Genomic DNA, 24764 nt, shown 5'->3' with positions numbered 1-24764 from the left:
AGCTCAGGAGAATGGAATCTTATCTCTGCAAAAATGCACTTTGGAATTCCTTGCCAGTGAATTCAAAACGTCAGCTCTGTGTGTGTGTGTGTGTGTGTGTGTGTGTGTGTGTGTGTGTGTGTGTGTGTGTGTGTGTGTGTGTGTGTGTGTGTGTGTGTGTGTGTGTGTGTGGGTGTGTACGTGGTGTGTGGTTTGTGTGCACGAGAGTCTGTGCGTGTGTGTTTGTTTTGTGGTCCATGACTTAACCCAATTATTTAATGTGAACTGTTAATGAAAGTCTTCCTCTGTGTTCCTCCTCGCCCTTCACACTGCAGTCCACTCTCTGACATCAAGATCAAATTGTACTACCCAGCACGCTACACTCACAAATCATCCATTCCACTTTTTTTCTCGCAGTGCCATTCTTTCAGAGGCCAAACCCAGTATAATTTGTTCTCAACCTTCTAATGGCAACTGCATGCACTTTGGATTATCTTTCCTTCAAATGATTAAAGATGAATACTTTAATTTGATCTTCAGTATATTTTTGAATACCGTATTAAGCTGGTGGTGCTGCCAATCAAATTTCCCCATATACAGAGTTAGGATCTTAATTTGAGACAGTTTGCTACAGCAGGAAAATAATCCTGCAGCAACATGAAATGTGAATTATTATGTGAATTATAATGAATGGCCATTTTTTGTTCGGGCAAATCAAGTCTGACATTTTAAAGTGGAAATTACAAACTTTAGAAGCCTTTTTAAACCTTGAATACACTACAAGTTTGCATTTCCTGCTGTTTTGGAAAATTCTCAGCAACAAAAGAGTGATCAAATTAAGATCCTACATCTGTAAATAATTGTTTTTTATTTTCAATGGAATTTTTTCATCCAATATTGGTACAAAATTACCAGTGCACAGTTAAGCAATAAGGCCCAAGGAGGTGTGGTATATGGCCAATATACCAAGGCTAAGGGCTGTTCTAATGCATGACGCATGATGGATACAGCCCTTATCCGTGGTATATTGGCCATATACCACAAACCCCCTAGGTGCCTTATTGCTATTATAAACTGGTTACAAACATAATTAGAACAGTAAAAATACATGTTTTGTCATACTTGTGGTATACGGTCTGATATACCACGGCTTTCAGGCAATCAGCATTCAGGGCTCGAACCACCCAGTTTATAATAGGCTTTATAGCACACCATTGGCTATCTTATATACTTACATAGTGAGGTCAAAGAACGTGTGTCATGCACCGTGTGTGCAGTTCTAACTGAGTTTAATGAGGAGGTTACCTGAGCAAACAGATGTTTAGTTGTGCACAGATAAGGAGTGCGGTTTGGACCACTCATTTGGAACTTTATCGCAGATATAAAGTGTCTCGTAAACTCTCCCATTATCGCCTGCGAAGCAGTTATGCTCAAGCTGAACACTAGTTCAGCTGTTTGTGTTATTGCTGAGGCCAAGGATCAAGCCATTGTCTATACAGCTGTACTGCTCTTCTCCCCACCTCACTGCCTGATTTTACGCCTAGGCTACACTATTTTCAGTCCCACCTGACTCTACAATCCATCATCTTTAATTCAGCAGTAACATGGATGCGATGTCTCTGGATGGTTGTCAGCCATGTTGAAGTTCAATGAATCAAACCACAACAAAATTAGGCCCTTGTGTGCAAGGTCTATTTCTTTGTTGACTTTTCCCATTTCAGACACACCAAGGGGCAACAATGTTCATACAATACAGCATTCGTACATTAAGTGTGTGTGCTGAATGCTAAAATACGCCGTGATGATGATATAGGTAACAACTTCAAGTGAAGGGTACAGAGGGATTAAGGGCCCTCGTCTCTGTCCCCTCTCCTCCAGATGTGACTCCAGTCAGGGTAGTGGACAGGAAAAGGATTGAGAAATGGTGGGGGGGGAAGACTCCGGTCGGCTTGTTAAGAGAGCGGTGAGCGGTATTACTTTAAAAGCTCCTCCACCCCCGTCGGAATGTGGAGGGGGACGTGGGACAGCGGACGTCTTTTCCAGAGGACGGGAAACCTGGAGGAAGAAGTGGAGTTACCACTGCTCTTGTGATGAAGGGTCCTTGCAGTAGCCTACTCTGACTGAAGGGTCCATATGTAGCAGATGGGAGTCTGTGAAACTCACTCCTCAGCCTGAACTATCCCCACTTACGCTGCCGAATAGCTAGCTTTTCGGTGGTGTAATTGGGTAAGACACTTAAGGACGGTGGTCACGTGTTTGCAAGGCAGAGGTACTGGGTTTGAGCCTCGGTAAGAGCTGAATCAGGAGGAAGTGGTACTCGCTAAGCAAGCAACGTGATGTCCTTTACACATACGTTAGCCTACTCACTGAAGGGTCCATCCTGTAGCCTACTCACTGACAGACTGGACAGGATAATGTTATGGTCACACCAAACATGTAACAGCATGTGTTGCTTCCTAGTGGCCTCTTATTTGGTTAGAATGTCCTCACGAATCCATAGGTACAATGAAAAATACTGCTGTGAAACATACTGTAAATAATTACAGTGTAATTGTTCAGATGACGCAGATAACATTAGATAACTGTCCTGTAAATTGTCAGAGCCCACAGATGGGAAGGCGTGTGTGTTGTCCCTCTGGCCCAGGGTAATTCATCAGACTGGGTGAATTGATGGGAGTTGGGGTTGTGTGTGTGTTTGGGTGGGGGAGGGGCAGACGGACGGGAAATAAAGTGATTCTCCAGATGAAATCTAATATGTGAGACGATACATCCTAAAGAGACGTTTCCTCATAGCCCTGCCCGATGAATACCAATTCGGTGGCCGCCGCTGGAAGGACGATTGCACCTTGCTTGAACAATGCAGTGGAGAATTACAATGTACCTTTTTTTGGGCTCGTTCCATCCAATCACATCCCCCAAATTGTAGTGACTTTATCCTCTCCTATGAGTCATCCATTCATGCCTTGGTCTGGTAAGAGAATATGTTTGGTCTTATTCAGTAACATAGTTATGAATGAATTGATAATGGAGATTGTATTGTCTGTGAACATGTCAGCATGTTAGCTGATAATGAAAATGGTGTCAATGAAAATCAGTGGGTGAGTTTGTAATAATGGAAAATAAAATAATTTGCCAGTCCACCCTGACCTTATCTCTAACTGTGTGTGTGTGTGTGTGTGTGTGTGTGTGTGTGTGTGTGTGTGTGTGTGTGTTTTGATGGTAGTGGGGGTGGTCTGACTTAGTGACATCACGATCAGGGAGGATCCAAATGACCAGGAAAGTCAATTAGAGTTAAACTGAGTTTACCAGCTGGACTCTCGGTATAGCATAAGAGAGAGGGAGAGAGAGGAAAAAGGGGAGGAGAGACAGATAGAGAATGAGAGACAGTTAAAGAGAGGAAGGGAGACACATTTAGGAAACTGAGGAGAAGAGGGCATTTGTTTTTTGGCCAGTTACAGAAAACTCTCCAGACTTATTTGTCTTGTGCAGGTCCATACAGTAGATATATTGCATGTCTATCTATCTCTCTGTGTCTGAGCAGAGGTGGAAGTGTCGGCGACAGAGAGAGGGAGTTGCCTGTTTGAAGAGGTCAGGCAGGCAGGGGAAAGCCGGTGGATATTTTTTAAGAGGCCGCTTATCTGAAACTGACAACAGGATGAGAGGGTGAGTGAGAGGGGAAAGCCCAGCAGTACAGGGGGAGAACCATGGAGAGTATAGCATCCTCATCCACAGCCCACTCACAGAGGAGACACAGACACAGGCTAACCTAAGAGAGACAAACAGAGATAGAGAGAGAAAGAGAAAGAGGAGAAGGAAAGAGACAGGAAGAGAGGTAAAGAGTTTACTTTGTCCATTCTGTCCAACGGAGAGGGAGCGAGAGACGACGGTTCGTAACACTGGAGCTCAAGGATAAACCATGGACTCTGCACACCTCCTACCACGCCTGGACGTGAGTACAGACACACTCTCTCTCACAACACACGCAAACACACACATATACATGTATGCCAAGCCAACTCTGCCTGGCCACGGGAACTTCACTGCTCAAACCATTAGCCACTCTAGGGAGAACAAACACATGCTCACATACACGCAGATGCTGGCATACTGTGTTGCTTGCAATCAAACGCATATAAGCGAGGGTCCAAGAATAATGTCACTATTATGTTTTCAGAAGACCTAACTTACTTCTCTGTAGGGGTGTAAAGGCATGAACTATTCCTCAGTGTTGATGGTAAACACAGGTTTCATGTGAACCAGTGCCGTTTTTGTCTTTTCCACCTCTGTCTGTGTCGACAGGACGTGTGAAGTATTTGACGTGTCTGATGTCACGTGTCGTGCATGTCACTGTTTCCACCAATGCTTCTGCCTCCGCAAGCCTCCTGTTAACTACAACCCAGCCTCCCGGTGTCTGTCACTTAACTCCCTGACTCTCCAGTCATCCGAACATAGCTCTGAGTGAAACGTGTGGATCACAGCGAAAAATGGCGTGAACACTGAGGCATGCGATTGTGAATGTCCTAGTTGAAATAGATGAAGATATACAAGAGCTGAAAAGCTTCCACTGACTTATAGTTCTGGTTGAAATAGATGGAGGTAAAGGGTGACCTGTTGATGTCCTGCACTGTATGTGCTAGTTAGAGTCTTTTAAGAATGTACCTGGGAATGAAAGTCCTGGCAGTGGTGACTACTATACTGTACATTGTGTATCTGGCTAAATGTCTTTCCTAGGGTACAGGTAGCTAACGTTCCAAATCAAATCAAATGTCTTTTGTCACATGCTTCGTAGACAACAGGTGTAGACTAACAGTGAAATGCTTACTTATGGCTCCTTTTTTAACAATGCAGAGTTAAAGATAAACATATAATACATTTTAAAAAGAATAGAAATAGTGAGATGAGGAATAAAACACACTGAATAATGAATATAAATAACATGGGTATATGCAGTGGGTTGCCAGTACTGATTCGATGTGTAGGGGTACGAGGTAATTGAGGTAGATATGTAAAGTGACTAGGCAACAGGATAGATAGACAGTAGTAGCAGCGTATATGGTGACTGTGAAAGTGTGTGTGTGTGTGTGTGTGTGTGTGTGTGTGTGTGTGTGTGTGTGTGTGTGTGTGTGTGTGTGGTGTCAGTATGCAGGTGTGCTCGTTTTATATGCGTGTGGGTGTCTGTAGTGTGTATGTCAAATCAAATAAAATTTTATTGGTCACATACACATATTTAGCAGACGTGATTGCTGGTGTAGCAAAATGCTTGTATGTATGTAGGTGTGTGTTGGGGTGTATGTATGTGTTAGTGTGTGGGCAGAGTTCAGTGTGTGAACATAGTCAGTGCACGAGAGTTAGTGCAAGAAAGGTCAATGAAGGTAGTCCGGGTAACCATTTCTTTAGCAGGTCTTATGGGTTGGGGGTAGAAGCTGTTCAGGGTCCTGTTGGTTACAGACTGGTACTGCTTGCCATGCGGTAGCAGAGAGAACAGCCTATGACTAGGGTGGCTGGAGTCTTTGACAATTTTCTGGGCCTTCCTCTGACACTGCCTGGTATAGAGGTGCTGGATGGCAGGAAGCTCGACCCATTGATGTACTGGGCCATACACACCACCCTCTGTAGGGCCTTGTGGTCGGGTGCCTTGCAGTTGCAGTTTCTAGTGATGTTGTGAGAGTGTTGGTTGATTCCCCAGTAGCTGGAAAGTGTAATCTCAACCCTGGCAGCAGACACTGCATTCTCCTCCGAGTGTGTGTGTGCGTGTGTGTGTGTGTGCGTGTGTGTGTCCAAGCATCTGACATTTTTTGCGATTGTACGTGTGTGTGTCCAAGCATTTGACATTTTTGCGATTGTGTGTGTGTGTGTGTGTGTGTGTGTGTGTGTGTGCGTCCAAGCATTTTACATTTTTTGCGATTGTGTGTGTGTGTGTGTCTGTGTGTGTGTGATGCATGTGCAGCGCTATGCATGAAAACATTCTTATCGATTGGCTTTTTCCATCATATGCTTTCACATACACACACAACACACATATTTGTACCTCCTGGCTTGTATTTCCATGTACGTGTTTGCACTCTGCCTGCGTGGTGCGTACGCGTGGAGCCGTGCATCATGGGCAGTAATTACCATAAAGGTTTGTTGAGGAAGGCGAGCGGCGGGCTGAAGTCTGGGCTGCCCGTGTCATTAGCCTCTTAATCGCCCCAGCTGGGATAAATTATAATACACTTTAATAAAACCCCACAGCAGGCAACCAGGAATATTATTCTAATGATTTCAACTGTCATGCTTCGAACAATGTCACTCTTACCTCCAGCCTGATACATGAAATCATAAAGCAGTGAATGCGGTAGTCGTTAGAGAGATCTGCCGCGTGTTAGCGATGGATAGAGAGGTGTGAGGAACATTCCAGATGCATTAGGTGTAGGTTTCAGGTGATTTTTGAGAATGGTCCACAGAGATGCGGGTTGAGCAAGTTTGAAAAAACAACATTCTTGGGATGTGTGTTTGTGAGCTTGTACAAAAGCTGAAGAACATAAGCACATCCAGGTACTTTCTGAAAGGTGCTGGAGTTGTAGACAAACTCATGGAAAAGAGAAAGGAAAACACTGCACACTGCTGCTCATGCAATATTTATTCATTTACTAGGCAAGTCAGTTAAGAACAAACTCTTATTTTCAATGACGGCCTAGGAACAGTGGGTTAACTACCTTGTTCAGGGACAGGACGACAGATTTGTACCTTGTCAGATCGGGATTTGAACTTGCAACCTTTCGGTTACTAGTCCAATGCTCTAACCACTAGGCTACGCTGCCGCTTCATAACAACGTGTCGACCGTTAGGTCCTCATCAAGCATCCATATCCCAGGTGGGGGTGGAAGGTCCTATATATAGTGGCAGTACTTAGTGACATCACTTCAATCAGGGGGGAAGAAACACAATAATTTGGACATTTTGAAACTATAAAAACATTTTCAAGTCAAACTCCTGGTTAAGTCCAAGAGGAGTGTGTTGTGCCTGTGGATCCAGGCCATGAGCAGCAGTGTGTTTGTGAGCTTGCACATGTCTGTGTGTGTGTGAGTATAAGATTTCCAAGACATACAGTAATTATGACATGGGCAGAGAGTCTATGTGTGTGTGTTAGAGAGCAAGGGAGGGAGGGAGGGAGGGAGAGAAGGAATCTGGGTAAAGAAAAACGGGAAGAACAACAGGAAGGGAAAGTGGAGGGACCAGGCGTAACACGAAGACAGCGGCCGCGGATAAATCAGCCAGCTGCGGTGACACTGGGCCCTCTCGCCCGGCAACACTCAGCAGCACTCTTCCGCAAAAACACCATTCATTTAGAGGGCTTAGGAAAAAGACCAACACAAGAGAGAGAGGGGTAGATAAATAAAGATAGGGAGAGAAAGAAAAATAGAGATTGGGAAAGAGAGAGACATGCAGATAAAGAAGAACGGGGAGACAGGGAACACAGAGGGGGGGCAGGGGAAGAGATATGGAAAAGGACAAGTGGTGATAGAGAGACAGAGTCAAAGAGAGAGAAGGGGGATATATCTCTGTATATCTTCTTCCCTTCTCTTTGACTCTCTCTCTATTTTCTAAATCCATCTTTCCTCTGCCCCCCATAGAAGATATACAGAGAATAGATTTGAAAGAAATGGAGAGGAACTAAGAGAGAATGAGAGGAACAGAAACAGAAAGGGAGGGATTGATGCAGAGACAAATTAAGGAGACAGAGGGACTAAGAAAAGGAGAGACTAAAAGAGAGAGAGGGAAAGAGATATACTTATGTTGGTCTGTTTTGATCTGTGAGTTCAGAGGAACAGCCTGATTACCACCCATCTCTCGTCTGCGTGCGCCTGGGGTCACGCTACTGTCTGCTCTGGGTCAAACACCATCTAATATGTCTGAGAGCACCACCTCACCCCTCACCTCCCCTGGAACACTCAATTAGTCCCATTTCAGCAGAGAGAGAGGGGGGGGGATGGAAGGAAAGCAATCGCATGGATGTCGCCATCCAGGATGAATGGAGAGGGGGGGGCAGATAAAGAGGCCAAATTAAGTTTAGGAGCTTTTCTCCCAGCTTAGATTAGCTGGAGAAACACAGGGAGATGGGTGGACGTACTCCTCTCGATGGATGTACGGCAGGGTGTCCTCTGACCCCCCCCCCAACCACCACCTTCACCCTCCTCCCACTTCTGAAACAAACCTTTGAACCTTCATTAAGGGGGTGGGGGGAGGGAGGGGTATCCTTAATCTAGTTGACGAGCCACAGGACGCCATGGGAAAGGGTGTACAGTCATCCTCTAATTCTCCTGTAGTGTTGCCTCAGGTGGAGAAGCATGGGGTGGAGAGACATTACTTGGGGTGGTGGAGCTGACTGAGCTAATGGGTAGTGAACAAAGTCCCACGCTCACAGCTTATTTTCCCAGGGTATTGCTGTGTCTGTTCGCGCACACACACACACACACACACACACACACACACACACACACCACGCACACACACACACACACACCCTGTGACCTCCTTGTAAAACTTTACTCTGACACTATGGCATGATTCGCTGTGATTACGGCGCAGTTATGTGTTCGTTGTGCCATAAACGCCTCAGTTATCCTGCTATGTTGGACTTAATCAATCCTCAGCTCAGTACAGGGATGTGATAGGCAGGGAGAGTTAAGATAAGAATGAGAGCTTCGCTCTAGTCTGTAGGGAAAAACAGGACGTTGAGTTCTATTTCGTTTACATTCACTGAGACGTATCTTTTCTTCTTAGAGTAATGATGACACTTCTCATTTCTTTAGCTGTAGGAAGTAGGATGATGGTAAAGCAGATAGGTTGGGAGAAGAAAAGTCATGGCCCAGCCCAGGTCTCAGTCTCTACAAGAGCCTACTAGCTTTGAATGCCTCGAACCAAATCTAGGGTCAGCTTACCCTCTTGCTAACGGCAAACTGACCTTCTCGTTAAGTGTCCGGGGCCAACTTCATCCTACTTTGAACAATAGACAGGTCAGACACCACTACCCTGACCCCTGACCTCCTGACTCCAGAGAGCACAAGGCCATTAAGGCCTATAGTTTCTAATTAGTCACTCAATCATTAACACCTGTACTACAGAGACATGGGGTGGTAACCTGGCTGGCTGGGGCATGAATGCTATGACCTCCAGCACTGGGTCTTTTCCTGCTCAGCACATAGGCCAGTTAGCAACTATGGTCTCAAGTATTTGGTTGAAGTTACTGTATAGGTCCATTCAGCAAATATGCTCTGGAGAGTAAATTAGAGCAATAGAGATAAAGTACAGTAGCTACACTAGTTATTATTCTCCATTAAAGTCAACTAACTTTAGCTAATTTATGATCTTAGCAATACTACTATTAAAGCTGTGCTAAATCACACAGACACACTGAATATAGTCTCTGCTTAATCACTCGTATCCCCTTGTGATTGAGTTTCCTAGGAGATGGGGCCTTGGCAACACATAGCAATAAATTAACATTAAGGAAAACAAAGTGGTGCTGTTTTTACAGCCATGTGTATCCAGCAAACAACTTCACATGGACTCCAGCAGTACATTTCTTGATATCGCACCAGTATTACATCATAATAGCCTGATGAGCAGTGTGTGAATTACAGGGGGGCTTTGGGGGGGGTTCTAATTGAGCCATTCTCCTAATGGTTTAAAATGCAAGTTTGTACTGCTACAGTGGTAAATATGAAAATATTTAAAAAGTTTATTCCAAATTAAACAAACACCCCCACCTCTCTCTCATGGTTTAAGGCCAGTGACAGTTGATTCAGGTTCTTTTAAATCGCATTCATCTCTCTCCTCAGCCGGAATTCCTCTCTCTCTGCCTTGAGCTTGCGCTAGAAAACTTGCAGCGTCGTATCGACTGGGCCGCGCCCACTAGCGACCTTGCAACATTATCAACCGGGTCCAGTCCGCTAGCCGAACTTACATAATTGTTTCAACCGGGTCCTCACAGTTTCCTGTGCCAATGCACTCGGGACAGACAGAGCTGTATTTGCATCCCGTATTTTAGCCCCTTTTTCAGATGTCCCGACTTTTCTTTTGACAAAAACATGTACATTAGTCAGCAAGACTCATCTATTAGACCTCGGGTTAAGACCCAGATGCAGACAGTTCAAAGTAACAAAAGTTTTTTTTACAAAAACAGGGGACAGGCAAACGACAGGTCAAGGGCAGGCAGAGGTCAGTAATCCAGGGCAGAGTCAGAAAGGTACAGAATGGCAGGTTCAGGGTCGGGGCAGGGGAAATGGTCAAAACTGGGAAAACTAGAAAACAGGGACTAGAAAGAAAAACAGGAGTACGTGAAAAACGCTGGTAGGCTTGACAAGACGAACTGGCAACAGACAAACAGAAAACACAGGTATAAATGCACAGTGGCTAATGGGCGACACCTGGAGGGGGGTGGAGACAAGCACAAGACAGGTGAAACAGATCAGGGTGTGACAGCATCTATTCATTCAGGCTACAAGTTTAGTACTAATGGCAATTGCCCAATGTCATAAAACGTTTTGATGTTTTGTAACAGATGTCTCTTTCCATTCATCAAATGGGAGATGCACTGTCTGGATGCTGGACCTATTCTGGAGAGGATGAACATGCGCAGGTAGCCTACTTTTTTAAGTGACTTGTTTGGCAATCAGATAAACATCACGACTGGTTGTGTTCAAGCCACATTAAAAGGTAATACATGTTTATTGTCTGAATGTCACGGTACGATTCATACTCTGCTGACGAGGAATTAGTATGGTGGGGACTGGGAGAGGAGAAAACAAGCTGATGATATAGTGGTAGTAGTTTCTCTCATAAGGTTTAAGTTGTGAGTAGTGGTATTTAAACCCCCCCCCCCAACTCCAATTTACTGAAAGACATTAAACATATGGTATATGAATCTCAATGAACACTTGTGACTTTAAAGGGCACCACTGGAAGCGTCAAAAAGTGACAGACTTAAGCATTCCGTTTCCTCCTCTCCCTGAAATAAACCCTAACTTAACTCCTCTCCTCACCTTCTCCTCCCCCTCATCTAGATCCACCATGTTCCCTGCTAAACTCTTGGTCCTGATGGTCCTACTGCTACCTCAAGCTTCGTCTGGTCGCCAGGGCTTTGCCACCGAGCCCGATGGCAGTGTGCCGTCGTTGTCACCGTTATCACCCACCCCCCTGGAGCCCAGCCTGGCCCAGACAATCCAGAACCTGTTGCTGAGCCGCCTGGGCCTGCAGTCCCACCCCAACCCCCGGCCAGGTGCGCCCATCCCCCAGTACATACTGGACCTCTATCGCTTCCACTCCCAGCAGTACCACCTAGTCCAGGATCCACACTTCAGCTACCCCAGCCAGCATGTCCAGGAGGCCAACACCGTACGCAGCTTCCACCACACAGGTAACAATACACATAGGCCCATATCCAAAAAGCACCTCCGAGTAAGAGTGCTGATCTAGGATTAGTTTTGCCTTTTAGATTATAATGAATAAGATCATATGGACAGATCCTAGATCAGCACTCCTAATCTGAGCCAGTTTGTGGATAGTTTGCAAAGCTGTTCTACCTTGTCCTGCCCCCGTTTGGTATCAGTTCCCCAATACGTTTTTAATGGACACTGTTCTACACATTCCATTTGTAGTTTCAGTCAGGGTTAGATGGCATTGATGACGACAGGGCTGTGATACCCAGTCTCTTTCTGTTATGACTCCACCTTAGCAGTTAGTAGGCTCCAAATCCAGACCATCTATTTTCCATTTGATAACATGGATGTTTCCATAACACTCACAAGCTAACCAGCAACAAGTGGAGGTCCTATTCTGATGCTAGTGTGTGCAAAGAAAAGCTTATCTAACTGTTTATGGTACTGAATGTGTCTGACATTTAAGTTAAGGGTTGACAGGTCAATTTACATTGTATTTGACATTGTGAGATTACAATGTTTGATTTAGAAAATCCTACAAGAGAGACCTCCAAGGAACTGTGGAGGACATCAATTTTGTTTTACAAAAGGAACCACCTTCTTTGACCGATCTTAACCTCTCTCTCTTTCTCTCTCCCTCCTCTATCTCAGAGTCTACCAGCCCCAAACTCCCCCTTGAAAAGAGGCTGACCACCGTGAGCAACAACAAGGTCCCCATCTCCTTCAACGTGTCCTCCATCCCCCAGGATGAGTGTGTGGTTTCTGCCGAGCTGCGTTTCTTCCGAGGTGGTGGGGCTAGCCTAGGCCCCGGCGCCCACAAGGTCAGCCTGTTCCTCGATGGAGGCACTGGGGACTCTGAGTCTGAGCCCACTCTGCTGGAGTCACGGCTCCTCACAGGGGCCCCCAGCACTAAGCCAGCTGGCTCCTGGGAGGCCTTCAGCCTCAGCACTGAACTCTTCGTAGGGGCCCACGCTCAGACCGGCAGCCTGGCCTTCCTCCTTGAGGTGACCCCTCTGGGTAACACCACCCTCCTCACCCCCCCTGACCATGATGCTCTACCACTCTCCACTGGGGAGGAAGGGCGCAGAGAGGGACACCTGAGGGTGCGCAGGTCTCTGGGACAGGACGAGCACAGCTGGGCACGGGAGAGACCCCTGCTGGTTACTTACAGCCATGACGGGCACGGGGAGCCACTAGCCGCCCATGGCCGGAGAACCTCTGACACCGCCCAGAGGATGAGGGGGAGGAAGCGGGCCAGAGAAAGGGGCAGGAGCAACAGCAGGGACCGGGAAAGGGACAGAGACAAGGACAGGGACTGGAGCGCCAGCCCTGGCTGGGGCGGCAGCTGGAACGAGGGTGGAAGGGTGAAGCGCAATGGTGGCCGGGCAGCGAAACTGAATCGTCTGTCCCGCGCCCGCTGCCGCCGCCACCCGCTCTACGTGGACTTCAAAGACGTGGGCTGGAACAAGTGGATCGTGGCGCCTAGTGGCTACGACGCCTTCTTCTGCCTGGGGGAGTGCCGCTTCCCACTCACCCACCACATGAACTCATCCAGCCACGCCATGGTGCAGACGCTGGTGAACTCGGTGAACGGAGCTGTGCCGCGGGTCTGCTGCGTACCCACCGCTCTCAGCCCCATCGCCATGCTCTACCTGGACCCGCAGGACCGCGTGGTGCTCAAAAACTACCAGGACATGGTGGTGGAGGGCTGTGGATGCCGGTAACGGAAAACAAAAGAGAGGGAGGGAGGAGAGCAAGGGAAGGAGAGATTGATTAGCTAGGGAAAGAGGACAAGGACAGAACCCAGACCAGCAGGACCATGTGAGGCAAGAATACCTGGACCTTCTGGTGGAGGGATGAAAATTCTAGTAGCAGGGGGGGGGGACAGATTGATGAGGGAGGAAGGGAAGAGACAGGAATGTAGAACCCAATCCAGCAGGACCAAGTAGTTTCTAAGAAGTATAGGTGTTGGAGGGCCACAGCTGTCAGTAGTGGAAATAAAGAGAGGATAGGGAGAGAGAGAGAGGAAAACCAGAGACAGAGGAGCCCCCTTAGAACACAGTGCAGTGCTTCAGAACTACCACATAGTGAGAGAGAAGAGACGGAGAGAAACACGAAGCAGTCTTCCACATCCCAGTAGGGGTAGAGGATGCTGCTGACAGACGAGAGAAACGACAGCCAGGAGTAGAGGAGAGAATCCTCCCATTAGCCCCACCTCTTCTCCTTCTATAGAACTCCTGGGCTTGTTCAATGCTCACTCGCCAGCCGTGTCTGTAATGTGTCTGTGTCTCTCTGTGCTCAGTGTGTCGCTCACATCCTCATTGCAACATCAATCTGTAAAAGAGATGCACTCGACCAGTGGAGTGGAAGACCAAGGGGACTGGCAAGAGATGAAGATATCAGTGCCAGAGTATACTATCTATACGGTGGACATGTTATCAAGAGTAACCTATAGTACAGAGAAAGCTGTCATGTGGCCCATATGAGGAGGATGAAACATATAACCTTTGCATCAGTAACACCATCCTTAAACTAACTCATCTAACATATCTGGGCCAATGGACAGCTACTGATCTCTCATCAAGAGAGACATTGACAGACACTCCTCATAGACTGAATGGATGTGGACTTCTCAGATAGACACACAGACAGACAAATTGTCCGCGCCAAGCATTCCGTCATGAGATATTTAAAACCACAACAATAATACGGAGGAATTATTATGCTATTGTTTAAATGTACTACTATCATTATTATTTAAAAGATACATTTTTTGTACATTTCCTTTGCAGAGATTAAGAAGAAAATTCTGAAAACTTGTCATCAAAGTAATTCCATTAAATCTAACTTAAAAGTCACATTAGGTATTTAAATAGCAACCACATACTGTGTATTTAACCTTGAAAATATTTAAGATATCTGCTCTACAAAGCCACATTTACAGTACCGTAATACGTCTAAAACTGGAGCCTGCAGTCCTTATAGTAGCTTTGGTACAGCAAGTTATGGTGGCTTTTGGTGTACTACACATAATGGAGCAGTCATAAGCTCAAGAAATACCACATATCAAGGCTCTGTGTATTGCAATCTACTGAATCGTGTAACAACAACACAATGTCATCATCACCACAGATGTCTTTTCTAGCAGAGTGCATGTTTAAAAAATTTAAAATAAATAAAAGAACGGCTAACGTTAAAGCAGTTGATTTCCAGTGCCTTTTCGGGGCTTTGCAGGTGTTTTTGAGTATTTTGAGCATCTTTTCCAGTCATTTGCTTTTCCCTCTATTTAAATGGAAGCGTTTAAACAACGGTCTGTAAAATGTTTGACATTGTCTGAAGACGTGGTGATACCTGTAATAAACAGAGACAAAGCAGCACCTCTGTCACGTGATTGAGTTTTTCAAATCAACCACATTTCCTTGCTGTTGTTCCTCTGCTAGTGTTCTGAGGACATATTGCGCTGAGCCTATGCACAAGGACAAAGGGAGAGCAGAGGGAGACTGTCAAATCCTCCCATTGGTCATACTCTTTCAATCACAAATTGCCTCATAGATTGACAATCGAGCTAACATTATCCATGATCAGAAAGGAGGAAGGAAGCCAGTGCTCCCTTGGGGAACCCGGAACAAACCAGATTTGGCTATAGGCCTCGAGTACCTATATAGTCCCACTAACACATACAGGCCTGGGATAGAAGGGCATGAGGAGAATGCTATACATGGGGCAGATCTCTTACTGGCAAAACCACTGCACCATCTTATCAATTCACACCCGGCCTATGATGCAGCCCACATATGTTTCTGATCCCCAGATGTTACCCAGATAGCTTCTGAGTCTCTGAGCTTACAGCAGTCAGTGTACTCGGCCACGGGTCATTCCTCACGTTGTGAATGTGGGGGTCAAACCAACTCAACAGCTTTCTTGAACCCGCATTCCTGTGTGTTGAAAGGAACTACCCCCCCAGATGGATCGGCTCACTGCTTGTGAAGGATTGGGAGGTGAACAGTGTGAAACCCACAGCCGCGTTGCTCTATCCTAGGGAGGGGCGACCCTCCTCCCCTCCTGTCAGACGCTGGACGGGGTCCAGAGCTCATCGGCTACAGCTGGAGCTGTCCAGATTCTTCTTACATATCGCCTCTCAACAGCTGTCAACAGCAGCACGCTGCCACTGGGGCTCCTGTGTGTGTGTGTGTGTGTGTGTGTGTGTGTGTGTGTGTGTGTGTGTGTGTGTGTGTGTGTGTGTGTGTGTGTGGAAAGTGCGTGCGTGTGTGTGTAAGTGCGTGCGTGTGTGTGTAAGTGCGTGCGTGTATCTGTCTGCCTGCGTGCGAGAGAGCATTTATGTGTTTGTATGTAGATGTGTTTAGATAAGTAGCGAAAACCATCTCATGAAATACACACAGCATGAGTCACCCATGCATGGGCAGGAGGATAACCTTTGCCCCATAGAGGGTCTGTATCCTCCCTAACTTCCCGAACTCCCCTCTAACCTATCCTTCCCCCAATTCATCCCTCCCTCACACATCTTCCCTCACCACCCAGCCCATCCCTCACCCACTGACCCATTCCTCATCCCACCCTCCCCTCTCGCCAAAAGCTCATTTGCTTATCACCCACCTCACTCCTTCCATTTTCTCTCATCCCCCCCTCCGTAACCCCTCCCTCACCCTCCTCTCCCAGATGGTGGATTATGACTGTGTTCAGGGTTTGGAGCAGGATTGGGGGGTGGAGACAGGATATGGCCAGCTTATCTTGTCAGGTGTGTAGGCTCTATGAGCCTGGATAGCAGTGGCCTTGACCCAGTCAACCCTGTGGAACACCTTCCCTCAGCCCTGGGGGCTTCCAAACCCACCCGACCCACAGAGACAGGGCCCCAGGGCTGCACCTACAACCAGGTGCCTGTGATGGACCCCAGACAGGCAGGGGATTACACATTTCTCACATTACATAGCCCTCTTTCTGACGTACAGATTTTAGCTGCATTCAGGGAAAAGTTTACGATAACCGCTTTACAGGAGCCGAGCCATGTTCAACAGGCCCAGTGCAGTTCCAGCCACAAATGTATGGAATGTTCAGATAATACAGTTGTGATTATAACACTATGCCTCTAGAACAGATTTTACTGCAGAACTCAAAGTCTGTGTTACATGCAGATGGAAGTTAGATTGGAACATTCAGTACTGCGTTACAGCATTAGTAGAATGTTCATGTGAACAGGGCCAAGGGATAGGCCCAGAGGTGCCTCCATGTTGGAGTGTGGAGTTCATGGAAATTAAGTTAAACCCAGGTTTGACAAGCTCTCCGTCAACCTGCCAATCCAACCAGCCACACAGGCAGGGCCAAGGTAAGCCCAGAGCAGGCCCCATCCCTAGTGTACCCTACTAAGTGACAGGCTCCTCCCCCCCCCATTCACCCTGGCATAGGGAAATAACCCCACTGCCGTCAGTTCCTCTATACTCCTGTCTGTCAACTTACTGTGTGTCAACTGTACAGCCCACCCACTGTCCACATCTGGCCCCAACACACATACTTGTTCATACACCTACACAGACTCGCACAAGCACACACAAATGACCATGTTGAAAATCGCTCTGTGCCAACCTACGGTGGTATTCAATCCGAGCGCACTTTGTCGGCAACGCATGTTTTAAAGGCAATGCTCCCACGTTCGTCAAAACCACATGTACGGTAAACGCTGCATATGCCGGGCTCAATCTGAAATTACCTTTAAATACCGCATTGTAAAAAATCCACGATTGGATTAAATCCTGGCCCTAGACTTTCCACATTTAGGACCACAAGGCCCAAAGCATGGTTTAGCATCAGAACCTGTCACGCTGGTATAAATGATTCGGGAGACAGGCGCAGGAATGCGTAATCGTTTTTTTTAAAACTCAAATTACGGCGTGCCGTGTAAAGGCACGGGGACGAAGACCAAACAAACACGTAACAAAACACAGGGTAGAAACCCAAAACAAAAGAGCGAGGAGTACCTCGAATAAATAACACGTGCACAATGATTAACACATAGGAAGAGACCCGTAATCATCTGCGCAATCCACAAGGGCACGAAAGCTAAAACACACAGCACAGGTACTCACACGCACCAACGGACATGGGACCAATAATCAACAGCACCATGGTGCACAAAGGGCACATATATACAAACACAATCAGTGGGAATAGGGGCCAGGTGTGCACAATGAAAGTTCCAGAGGGATCCATGACAGAACCAGTGGACTGACTAGTCTGGCTACATAATAGGTTGACGTTATCAAGTAAAAGCTCCTGGCTTGACTTCGCTTTCGAATAGTCCAAAATATGCTTCAGACTAGTTTAAAACTCTGTAGTAGGATAACATCAGTGATGTAGGAAAGAGCAGTACATGCTCCAAAGTGATGTATTTGTTCCAGGTCTGATTTCAATAAAACTCTCAACAGCAGGTCAGTGGGGCCACAAAGGTTTCCATGTAATATATCAAACCTGGTTTTCAATCACGGATCACCCCACATGTAAAATATATGATAGATATTCTGTTTCATAAGATAAAACCCTCCATAGCAGCTGTGGTCAAAGCCTCCCCAGTTAGCATATTTGGTTCCTTGGAAGTTGTGGGAACGAAGCCATAAGTTTCCTGACCAGTAAAACTGAACTTTTTTTTTATATTCTGAGAACGGAAGTTAATTTTTTTCCTGTCCTGGGAATGTGAATTTTTAGGTCGCAGGGAGGTTCTGATAGCGTTTTATTCCGGTTCCTAGAAAGTTTTCCTGAGAGGTTTTAACGTTCTGAGAACGGAAATGATAGGGGATTTGAAGGTAGTTAAATAACATTCTGAGAACAGAATTTTAATAACACTGCTAGCTTAGGTTAACTGTTTTGAGCTCCAAGCAGAGATAGGACACATGGAAATGAATTTGCTTAGGCATTATTCACGCAAACACATTTATTTTTTATTGTGGCACGGCGTCAATAAGATTCAAACCTATGATCTTCTGTTTTTTATTAATGGAATTAGTCCACAGCGCCACCAGGATGGAGCTAACATGCCGTGTTTCTTTTACACTTACAAAGAGGTTAATTTTAGTTTATTCAAACAGACCCCATTTCAAAGGAAACTAGCACTCATTGAGATCAGGTGTGGCCAATTAGTAGGCATGGCCAACACACCTGAACACATTAAACAAAAAAAAAGATAACAGTTTTGTTGACGCTGAGAACAGAATGTATACGTTTTGAAATAGACCATGGCTACTGATACAGATTTTTCACCCACGCCCCGCCCCTCCGGAAACCTATTTCTTAAAGCTAAGGATCCGGATCATGTCCTGCGCATGTGTTATTTTACGCACGCATTCGTTTTTCTAACATACCTGCTGCTCACACTCCCCCCTCACTTCTCTCTTTACACAACGTCGCTTTGCCATCAGCGTCGTGTCAATGTGATGTTCTACCTGCTACACAGAATGCGTTGTTTTGAGAGTGGAGAGGAGCAGAGGAGAAGAGCGTTTTTATTACGTTAATATTTTTTGCATGGGCAAATTGGGATACAGAAACTCAGTATCCGTAGCCACTCTGTTCTTTGAACGTTACTAATGTTTTCCTGTGTTTTTTATGGAACGTTTTGTTAATGTCAGGAGAGCATTACTTTAAATAGAACCATGAGGAAAACTGTAGAAAATGTTATGCTGAAGTATTGAAATTCCCAGAGAAGAACATTCTCGGAACTATTTGAGAACATTCTCAATGTCAAACCAGTTGGAGAACGTTCCTAGAACACTACCAAAATTGAAATGAAATGAAACCATGTTTGAACTTTTAGGAAACGTTCTGTTAAAGTAATGAAATACCAAGAAATAATGTTTTTTTGTTAAGTTCCTTAAATGTGCTGAGAACGTTCCAAAGCCAAGCAAATATCCTGCGCCATTCCCAGAAAGTTGTGAAAAGATTGTGTGCAAGATAAACATATGATAACCACGCTCTCACCAAGCTCTAAGAAACGCATGGTTCTCAGAACGTTATGTGCTAGCTGGATCCAGTTTGCTGAGTTGGTGGTTGGTCTGGAACACAGAAAATAGATAGCCAGGGTTTTGGGTTTCACCTATGGGCTTCAAAGATGGACCCATTCTGGAATGATTGACAAAACATGGACCTCTGGGTGAGTGGGTCACAGAACGAGGCAGGTGCTGTGGAAGCCAGCCTGTCATGAAGCTACGAAGGCTGACCCGAATCCCCATCCTGGAAGCAGACCGGAGCTCCGGGAGAGCTGGGGTGGGAGTCACAGGGTCTGGGATTGGTATGGTGGGCTGGGGGTGGTTTGTGGAATTGGAGGATGATGGTGTGGGTAACTGGGGGTTATGGAGGTTTGTTTGGGGGATGAGTTAGGACCAGCTGGTGGTCTCTGTTTGTGCTTGTTGCATCCCTGTATCCCGTTTCTTCCTGGAATCCCTGTTGAAGTCTTGTACCAGAGTCCTCGCCATGGAAATGTAAGGCTGGATAACGACTTAGGGGCGAGAGAAAAGCATGAATCCCCCCACCCCCACCCCCAGTCCCCACCCTCCGGCCAGCCATGCTCCCGTTCCCCCTCCGTTTCTCCCCTTCCCTCCTCCCCTCAGTCCCGGGATGAAAAATTATGTTTTTACAGGTGTCTCACGATGCGGATGCTGTCTGCACTCGAATGGAAATCGCATTCGTCCCTCCCTTCCCGCCGTCTCTCCTGCCATACTCTCCCTTCTGCCGGCTTTTGCTTTGCTGTCAACGCTGGAAGCGGGCGTTAAGGGGAAATATATCATCAAAGTTGAGAGGAGGGAAGTGATCTTCCTTAAGTGTTGCTTTAATGAGCAACTTGTTGACAATAAAGGCAGTGTTTTGAATCCTGTCATCACCTCAACCCCTAAACTCCTCACTCCCCTCATCCCTTCAACCCCCCACCGTGTAGACCAGACCCTCGTTTCTCTATGGGTCAGCCCCCTTAATGACCTGATGCTCTTCTAACCCTAACTCCCAGAGAGGGGCTTCAGACGAGCCCCAGATACACCCTCCTCATCTTTCCTAACTGACTGATTCAGACAGAAATAGCAAGGCAGAGAAAGGGAAAGAGGGAGCGAGAAAGAGAAAGGAGCTGGTGGAGGACAGCTATTGGTCTGTTTACTTGGCTGTCACTCTTCTCCAGATGTTCTGAATCCCACAGAGGAAAGGGAGTGGGGGGACAGAAGCGAGAGAGGTGGGGGTAGAGGGGCAGAGGGGTGTTTGTGGGTCGTTGCCAGGATAGAATCATCATAGAACGCATTTTATGACTTTCACATTCAATGTGCTACGTGGTCAGGTACTGAGGGTCAACAGTAGGAGTACCAGGCCCCGGGGCCCCGGTCTGTGGCAAACACATTCCAAACAGTCAGAGCCCAGCAACACAACAAACAGAGATTCCCTGTCCAGCTGCTCTCCTTGATTAATTCACTGATGTGTTTGGTTTTTATATGCCTACATATGATAGATATCATTGTGTTGTATATTGAATCGGTCTCCAGTACTGTACAAATGATGGGTCATAGCAGACTCCATTCCCATTTACTTCTCAACACTTCATGAGAATCTCACGTCATTGATATTATTTGTGGACGTTTCTGATAGTACTTCTGTTTCTTGTCTAGCGTGTCTGGGGTGATACAGGTTAAACCACAGGGTTGAGGTTTGCAGTCACATTAGGAGAGTACAGTTCCTGAACATGTACATCCGTTGAGTCGGGGGGAGCTGTCACTGTATTTCAATGTGATTACTGTATTAGACAGACTACTCTTCCTCCCTGGCAAGAGATTGAAGGAAGGAGGAAAGGGAGAATTGTGGCGAGGAAAGGACCAAAGGGGGAGGAAGGTAGAGACGGGAGGAGAGAGGGATTCAGTAGTCAAATTTCAAAGTATGCCCTTAAACTTATCCAATATTTTACTATGCGATGGCATTACGATCCCCTTGGTTCTTTACCGGGAGCAAAACTGTAACATTTTGATAGTCAGAATATGGGTAAAGGAGACATGGATAAGCTGAATAACTGCTTGAGTAAAAAATGTGAGTTCATCGAATGTGATGAATGGTCTCCAGGGGTGACATAACCAAACAAGAAACAAGCCCCTCCCTCCCTTCTTCTTCACATTTTTTAAGGTGGCTTTGTGTTTTGCCTGAGTGAGTAGGGATATTTTTATCTCCTTTTTTTCAGGCAAATCTCCCTCATTGCATTAGCACATGTGTCTAAGCCTGAGAACAGGGCCGATAACAGGCGCATGAATAACTGCGGGCGATCTCTGAGCAGTACACGGTGCTCCTGAGGAACATTAACATGGGCTTTAGCCCATCCAGAGTTAAGAAACAAGGAAGAGAATCAAGAAAAAAGGATGGAAGGGAGAGAGGAGGGGGGAAAGGCCTGGCATAGAGATTAGATTAGCACTTTAAAACATCTGTGAATTTGTCCGGCCCAAGCTACCGCTTCCCGACAGATCTGGGCCCGATCTCACATTCTCTTCCCCCTCCCGCCATCCTCCACCGCCATCATCCCCTCTGGTTTGTCTGTTCTGTTTTTTCTCTGTGTGAGTGCATTTGTTTCTTTTTGTGACTCTTCACTTCCTTCACCCATTCATCCCCAAGCTGCAAATGTTAAATTGGTACAACTTATATAAAACAAATGTCTACAGAGCACAGATCCTACAACCCAATGGTTGGATGCTTTGGTGTCTCTTGTGCCTCCATGTAAGTCAGCGTTTCCCAACCTATGGGTCATGGAAAAAAATTGGGAAAAGAAAAGGGTGCTTGGTTCATAGAACCGGGGTTACATGAGTAACCTCCGGTAGCCGCTAAGTACTTTTGTAATACGGTTGTTTCTGTTTTCTTCCTAGAAATTTGGCTCTAACGTTTGAACGGTTTACGTTACAAACTTTTATGACCCCATTCCTGAAAGATAACTCTCACAAACATATATGTGTGGTTTGTTTCCCTCAGAAACCCTAGAACAGAGTGTACTGGACCAGCCAAAAAATAAGACTGGTGAAAAAAGAACATCAATGATGATGTTCTTTTCTACACAGAACATCATTCACAATTACTGCCCGATGATCTTCCTTGATGTTTTCCTGAACTTCCCAATACCTTTCTGATGCATTTCAAAGCATGCTTCCTTCAGATTAAATATTACTACAAATCATTCTAAAGCAGTTTTTGACAGACTGTCATAGCTCCAATTAAAAAAGTCAACATTAGTCGTTGACGACATAACTTCTTTTTGACATGATGGGGTTGAGACTATAATTTTTTTTATATCCTAATGGGGTCACAGAGCAGAAACATTTGGGAACCCCTGATATAAGCCTTTGTGTGACACTATACAGACCATACCCATGGCATAGCCCAATAATGTACAACTAACTACTTCAAGCATAGTACTAATAATCAGTTTAATTGATTATTCTTCCTCAATACCACACCCATCACTAAACACCACCCCATCAAGGGGACCGGACTTGTTGAGTGCCTCATTCTATCATACAGCTCACAAGGCTCACCCCCATGTGGTGTTACACCATCAACACTCCCACCTGCCTCAGGGGCAGTGATTAAGGTCCAGTGATCTGTTTCTAAGGCATGATAATGCTTGATGTGCTAAACACCCTCGCCCGGACAATCCATCCTAGTGAGAGAGGGTGTGAAAGGATAACATCCCCCCCCAACCCAGGGAAGGCGTGGGCCTGGTTTGGCGCGACCTACGCCATTCCCTTCCCTTTAATTACGACCTCTCTCCCAGCACCACTGAGCTGCAACTCCAAAGGGAGGATGGGTTGGTACGGCGTGAAGACAAAGCTATGGGGAGGCTGATACGGTATATACCCTCTTATCTCCAGTGGTGGGCCGACCAGGGCTTAATTACTCTGGCCGAGTCGCCGCGCAGAGACTTTGCTGGGAGGAGAGTAGCTAACAGGTGCTAACAGCTAACGTAATACACTGTTAACGGAGCTGCAAGCTAACTGAAGCATGCTACCGAAACCCCTCCCTGGAAACCCAGGCCCAATCTCCACGCCAAACTAGTTCTTGGTAATATAGCGTACCGTATCCTCACTGGCCAGTAAACTCAGTCTGCTGGCTACTGCTGTACTTGGAAATGTAGCACTCTCTCTCTTGCTCTCTTCTTCCTCCACGGACTGAAGACTCAACAACAAGGAGAGGGATGACTAACATGTCAAACATTGTTTCACCCACAGGAGGTTGCTGACACTTTAATTGGGGAGGACGGGCTCATGGTAATGGCTGGAGCGGAATTAGTGGAATGGTATCAAATACATCAAACACATGGTGTCCATGTGTTTGATGCCATTCCATTCACTCCGTTCCAGTCATTATTATGAGCTGTCCTCCCCTCAGCAGCCTCCACTGGTTTCACCCCAAGATCTGGTGATGCCTATGGAAAGTTCTCTAGTGACAGAAACTCAGATGTCACTCAGCCGAACTCAAATGTCACTCATGTCATGTGTCAAATACAAATCTCTCTCTGTTTCCACCTTGTTTCAACCACAGTTTACATTTTTACATTTTAGTCATTTAGCAGATGCTCTTATCCAGAGCGACTTACAGTAGTGAATGCATACATTTCATACATTTTTTTTTTTTTTTGTACCACATTTTACTATAGGAGACATAGATGGGAAATATCCTCTGTCAACACATAAACCACATGGTCTCTGCTTTCCGTAACTTACTGTAAATCACGTTCAGGTGTATAGTCGACTAGCCCGCATGTTCTCACATGTGGGTGATTCAGACTCCGAGCTTTTTTGGGAAGGAAGAGAAAGAGAGGAAGCCCCACTACCTCAGCTTGCACTTCATCCAAAACGCTTATTGGCTACGGACAAAGCCTCCGATAACAATGAGAGCTATAACAGCGCACCATGACCAGATTGTCCTTATTTCACAGTCACCTGGCACAGAGCTCGAGAAAAACATTATTACACGGTTTCCTTTTAATATGTGACTGTATTGTGTTTCATTGCATAGGGAAACTGGGCCAGATTGTGGTTGCTTATGGCAAGAGAACACCAAAACATCCACCCCCAAGGAGGAAGTGACAATGTCAACATGGCGATGACTGGTCCATTTACTACAAATTTCCTGGCTGCTACTAGGGCCAGACACAATCCAAAAGGTCAGCCTTACTCTAGACCAACACCAGACCGACAGTCAAAAATGAAAGGTCCTGCAAAACTGCGATTGAGCAATCAACACCTGTTTTCCTCCATCGCTCTGTCCCTCCTTCCTGTTTTGGCCTGAGCAATAGCACAATAAGATAAATCAATCACAGAATGAGAAAAACAAGCCTGGGAGAATGTTCTAGACTAT

General features: G+C 46.1%; 1 protein-coding gene across 2 annotated transcripts; it reads left to right on the top strand.

Annotated features, from left to right (window-relative positions):
- The first annotated feature begins 3295 nt into the window (after positions 1-3295).
- LOC123723727 (bone morphogenetic protein 2) lies at positions 3296-14776 on the top strand. Of its 2 annotated transcripts, XM_045724373.1 has the most exons (4): positions 3296-3928; positions 10523-10600; positions 11025-11377; positions 12051-14776. In XM_045724373.1, exons 2-4 carry the CDS (start codon positions 10551-10553, stop codon positions 13121-13123), a joined length of 1476 nt encoding a protein of 491 aa, XP_045580329.1. In that variant the 5' UTR covers positions 3296-3928; positions 10523-10550; the 3' UTR covers positions 13124-14776. The 2 variants fall into 2 exon arrangements, with proteins under 2 accessions (XP_045580329.1, XP_045580330.1); XM_045724374.1 differs by lacking the exon at positions 10523-10600 and having other exon boundaries at positions 3298-3928.
- The last annotated feature ends 9988 nt before the right edge of the window (positions 14777-24764 follow it).

Source organism: Salmo salar, chromosome ssa09 (genome assembly GCF_905237065.1).
Source record: "Salmo salar chromosome ssa09, Ssal_v3.1, whole genome shotgun sequence".
Taxonomy (NCBI): Eukaryota; Metazoa; Chordata; class Actinopteri; order Salmoniformes; family Salmonidae; genus Salmo; species Salmo salar.
Note: the sequence above shows the minus strand (reverse complement) of the source record. Positions and strands in the feature narration are given on the sequence as shown.